The 5,874-nt window shown below is 32.0% G+C and overlaps 1 protein-coding gene across 1 annotated transcript; it reads left to right on the forward strand.

The window, feature by feature from the left end:
• Window positions 1-533: 533 nt before the first annotated feature.
• On the forward strand, window positions 534-4,245 carry LOC113397266 (cytochrome P450 4C1-like). The gene is made up of 5 exons (XM_026635578.2): window positions 534-936; window positions 1,603-1,671; window positions 2,298-2,466; window positions 3,103-3,282; window positions 3,745-4,245. Exons 1-5 carry the CDS (start codon window positions 568-570, stop codon window positions 3,906-3,908), a joined length of 951 nt encoding a protein of 316 aa, XP_026491363.2. The 5' UTR covers window positions 534-567; the 3' UTR covers window positions 3,909-4,245.
• The last annotated feature ends 1,629 nt before the right edge of the window (window positions 4,246-5,874 follow it).

Below are 5,874 nucleotides of genomic sequence, written 5' to 3' on the forward strand. Positions count from 1 at the left end.
AGTGGTGCCTGCCTGGGTTTGAACCCGAAATCATCGGTTAAGATGCACGCGTTCTAACCACTGGGCCGTCTCGGCCCATACATTTATGTCATACAAAGAATAAAAAAAAATGATTTAAAACATTTAAAAGCCTACCCTCAAGGGTACGACTGACCGTCGTTTCCCGTCACGTCGTATACCGTGACGGGAAAGGACATGACGCTCTCTTATGTTTCTTGCCCTTTTACACTACTGCTCTCTACTAACCTATGTACATGGTATATACTATATACGACAGATGAGACGGATATCCAGCAACCATCAGGTATCCGGCCTATCCGGCCTTATTTTGGTATCTGGTTAAATATCGGTTAGTAACGCAATATTCATTTCATCTCTACTATATATAACATTGCTATAAATTATTATGATAAGAAGAAAAAATAATTAATAATAATTAATTTCACTCGATATTTATTTATAAGTTTCCTTGGTTTTTTTTTTAATTATTTCAATAAGCATCCATCCATGCAACCCTTGATGAAAGCTTTTTTTTTAATATCATTTGCTCATATTTTAGCGACAGCAATGGGTACTTCAATGCATGAAAGTATTGAATCTGTGGCGAGTAAATACTCGAGAGCAATTGAAGAAGTCGGAAAGGCCATTATTGAGAGGATGTGTAGAATTTGGCTACATGTAGATTACATTTATAAATGGTCGAATATTTTTAAAGCGCAAGAGGCTGCGCTTAAAGATTTGCACACGTTTACTACGAGTATCATCAATGAGAGACGAACATATTTACAAGAGAATGGTATAGAGACATTCGAAGACGAAGAAAGCAACGGAAAAAAAGGAAGATTGGCCATGTTGGATTTGCTTCTAGAGAAAGAAAAAGTGGGAGATATTGACGTCGACGGTATCAGAGAAGAAGTCGATACATTTATGTTTGAGGTATTCATTGTTACTATTACTTAAGCGATATCAAATCTAAATCGGCAAAAAATGGCCTTGATTCCATGAAATTTACTCGTATTAGCGTTTTTCCCGCAAAATTTCGCGGACATTCAAAATTTTTTTTAGGAGTTTCATTGTAAACTGCAAGTCACTCATGTACATTTGGCGCCAAAATCATGAAACCTCCTTTAAATATTTTTTTTTAATATCAGATGGTATAAGTAAATTAGTTTTGTTGGAATTGAACTATGTCGAAAACAATTTACTTGTATTTGTTAACGTAATTCCTTTTTTTTAAACAGCCATAGCACCGCTCTCTAACCGGCCAGTATTTTTTTCCGCTGTCTAAAAATAATTCTTTGTTAAATTGTAACAATTTCATTATACAATCAAGAATACTCTTCGATTTTCTTAGCTCTTCAAAATGAGACTATAGCCGATTTTTTATATGCAGCCATCATCCCATAATCACTGGGACAAAAATCGACTTACGCTATTAATATATAAGATATCCTTACTAATTATATAAATTCGAAAGTGAGTTAGTTTGTTACGCTCGTACTTTTTCACACGTCTCATCTGCTGCAACCGACGGCTTCAGTCTCAATTTTTGTCAAAAAAAAAATAAAGATTAATAAATATTTCGTCCTTTTTTTTCTCTAGGGTCATGATACAACAGCGCAGGCGTTAACTTTCTTAATAATGACCATCGCCAACGAACCGAGAGTACAAGTAAGATCAATTTATTTGAAAACATATCACTCTGTATATAGTTTAAGTTCCTTGAGCTAAAATTCAACTTTTTCTTTAATATAGCTAGGCAGACTGGCAAATGGGCCACCTGATGAGTATTGGTCAATACCAACCATAGACATTTGTATTGTTAGAAAATTTAACCATCGCTAGCATGACCAGTGCGCCACCAACTTTGAAAACTAAGATGCTGTATTTCTTGTGTCTGTAATTACACTAGTAAAACCGGAACAAAACAAAACTAAGTATATGCTACGAGTGCATCCAGTCCTACTTGTAGTAAGACCACTAAGTAAATCATGAGATGAGAGGAAATAGAATTAGTTACTTATTAGATACATAACACCCAGTTACGTACATAATACATCCACAGAAATACAAAAGATCTCGATAATAATTTGTTGTTGATTAAAATAATTATTATATAATTTAGTTATAAAAATAGTTTTTATATTTGATGTAGGTTAGTTTGGTTTATATTTTTGAAGGTCAATGTTGTTCACACCTTTAAAGACGTATCAATTTGAATGGTACCCACATCAGATATTAATTTTAAGTGCTTAGTGATAAATTGATATATAAATTTATCATAAATATGATTTTAGGAGAAGATTTATGAAGAACTGCGAAATATATTTAAGGGCAACCAAAATACGCCAACAACAGATGAATTAAACGAGATGAAGTATCTAGAATGCTGTATAAAGGAATCTTTAAGATTATATCCCAGTGTGCCCATTATACTTAGATATTTAACTGAAGAAATTACTATAGGTTTGTACAGACCGACCCTATAAGTACCGCTTACCAAATGCCGTATTTTTTAAAATTATTCTTTAAAAAAAAATGTTTAAATTATTTTCTTTGCAAGGAGGACTTATATGAATGAAATAATATTAGGTATTTAAGAGCCGAGATGGCCCAGTGGTTAGAACGCGTGCATCTTAACCGATGATTTCGGGTTCAAACCCAGGCAGGCACCACTGAATTTTCATGTGCTTAATTTGTGTTTATAATTCATCTCGTGCTCGGCGGTGAAGGAAAACATCGTGAGGAAACCTGCATGTGTCTAATTTCAACGAAATTCTGGCACATGTGTATTCCACCAACCCGCATTGGAGCAGCGTGGTGGAATATGCTCCATACCTTCTCCTCAACGGGAGAGGAGGCCTTAGCCCAGCAGTGGGAAATTTACAGGCTGATTATGTAGGTATTTAAAAATGCAATGCCCAGATATGATTAGCAACCGCTTTTCGCTGTTATTTCTCACGCACTTATAGATCCAGAAATATACTTTTATTAACTATACAAAAAAAAAATTATAAAAAAAACACTGAGGAAGAAAATCCCAAGAGCACCGGAATCCATTGAATTGTTATGTTCTATTTTTAAAACACTTTTTTTTTGTAGGAGGTTACATTATACCTCGAAATACCCATATTCATATTTCTATATACGACTTGCATCGTCGTGCGGATCTGTACCCAGAGCCGGAGCGCTTTATTCCAGAAAGATTTCTCCCTGAAGCATGCGCTAAGCGACACCCGTATGCGTATATACCTTTCAGCGCTGGACCTAGAAACTGTATTGGTAAGTTAGTTAACATGTATATGACTGACGAAAAAGAGTACTCCTGAGTTCTTTGCCGGTTCTCGGTCGGATCCATATCCCGAACTGACGGTAGCTCGGAATGTTAATACTATCGAAGTAGGTCTTATTCTAATTTCAAATTCTGTGGCCTAGTGCAATACCCATAGCCCTTACTTTTGGTAATCCGAATAGTAACAATGAGCACATCTTAGCTATTTATATAACATAATATACATTTTTACTTAATATATGTTGATTAGTAACGCTAAAGTAAACTTATGTTGTTTTGGCAAAAATATTTTTTTAAATATTTAATAAATTTTACTCAAATTGTACGCCGGCCCTTTTAGCACCAGGCCACTGAATTAATTTAATTTAAAAAAAATAACCTACTTACTTAAATAAAGTATGTTTATATTTTTTTATGAAATATTATTAACAAAAATAGAAATTAACTTTCAGGTCAAAAATTCGTTATGCTGGAGATGAAGACTTTGGTATCATCTTTGCTCCGGAAATATCGTCTGGAGGCGGTGACTAAGCCCAGCGATCTTAAATTTAGAACTGACATTCTATTACGAACCAATAATGAATCGATCTATGTTAATTTTTTTAACCGATGTTAATTGATACATTATGTCCAGAACTTTTAACGTATTGACTTAGTTTTAACGCCGATTTTATTAATAAAAATCTAATATCGAATAAATAATCAAAATAAATAATTTAATAAAAAATCTGAATTTAATTATGAATTATTGTATAAAAAAAAAATTGACATAACATTAGAGAAATAAAAATATTTCCTTATTCCTGTATTCTTCAGTGCCAGTAACATTGCTTAGTATTTTATGTTAGAATGCAGTATATATTTGAAGATGTAAATGCACAAATACACGACAGGAACCGTGCAGTTATTTCGCTATAAGAAGCATTATTTACGTTAACATTCAACATATCCTCACACACAGAAATATCGTATTTACATTACATTACATTAGCAGCATGTAAATTTCCCATTGCTGGGCTAAAGCCTCTTCTCCCTTTGAGGAGAAGTTTTGGAGCATATTCCACCACGCTGCTCCAATGCGGCTTGGTGGAATACACATGTGGCAGAATTTCGAATTTCTTGGCGGTGAAGGATAACATCGTGAGGAAACCTGCATGTGTCTAATTTCAACGAAATTCTGTCACATGTGTATTCCACCAACACGCAGCGTGGGGGAATATGCTCCAAACCTTTTCCTCAAAGGGAGAGGAGGCCTTAGCCCAGCAGTGGGAAATTTACAGGCTGTTAATGTAATGTAAAATGTAATACTTTTTATAATGTACATAAGGACCTTAATTAGATAGATATAAAAATATTACAAATAAAACTTTCAATCTACTAGAATAATTTCCATTTAATATTAAATTATACTAAACACCCGTAATTAAGCTAACCTACGAACCTGTTCCTACTCTGACCTTTTTTTTTTAACTTCAATTACACTAATAGGTTATACATAAAGTTGGCAGCCATTACTCGTGAACCTCTTCCGTGTTATCTAAACGATCAATGTTTGTCTTAAGTTTAATTAAATTAAATGTAATGGGCACTTGTTTACGTTATTATCTAATTGATTAAACTTAATTCAGATAAAAACATTGTTTACTTTATCAATTAATTAAATTTAACGTATGTTTTGATGTTTTTTTATAATTATAGTTCATTATAAATTGTTAAATATTTTCTAAAAAAAGATAGTGGATATCTAAATCAGAAACAATCAATGAATTAGCGACAAATAATAGAAGACGTACATCATAAATTATTTGGAAACTCCAATTCCCTTTTCGAATCGAAACCTTTAATTTTGTAAATAAAATTGTCTTTGTTATTTTAAAAAGTCAATAATCTCGCTAATGAGGAGCAAAGGAAATAATGTATTAATTAGTAATTAAATTATATTAATGCATGTTAAGGCACTAGAATTGGATGTAAAGATTTTTTTTTAATATATTTAATTTTGAAATAAATTTACAACTGCATTTAATGGATCTTATGCCTTTTGAAATACTAAATTATTCCCAGCAACATGACCCAACAAATTTAAAAGAATTCCAAAAAAGGTCTTTCTTCTAGGTGGTTTAGCTACAAAAATACGTATACAATGTAATTTAAGTTTATAAACAAGAACTATAACAACAAGAAAACTACGTATGTTTAGTTAAATAGCTGATGTAACTTTGAAGTGCCCAAGAATTTACGATAAAAATATTATTATCGGTTATTTGCCCTGCTAACGAATAATGTCATTAAAGTATACATCAATATTACTGAAATTGCATTTCAATTCTAATCTGTATACAGTAAAGACCTTGATGTTAATAATTGTTATGTAAATGAAATATATTTTTATATAACTGACATTAAATGTCAAATTAAATTTTAAATAAATAAGAAAATATTTTTTAAGTCAACACTGTGTTACAAGTATATGTCAAATGATTATATTTCATTCTTTCAGTATGCAGACTGAATTAATTATCTTAACTTTTTTTGATAATAATAATCTACACTTATTATGAGGTAAATTTATACTTAACATA

The sequence above is a fragment of the Vanessa tameamea genome, chromosome 10 (assembly GCF_037043105.1).
Source record: "Vanessa tameamea isolate UH-Manoa-2023 chromosome 10, ilVanTame1 primary haplotype, whole genome shotgun sequence".
NCBI classification, from domain to species: Eukaryota; Metazoa; Arthropoda; class Insecta; order Lepidoptera; family Nymphalidae; genus Vanessa; species Vanessa tameamea.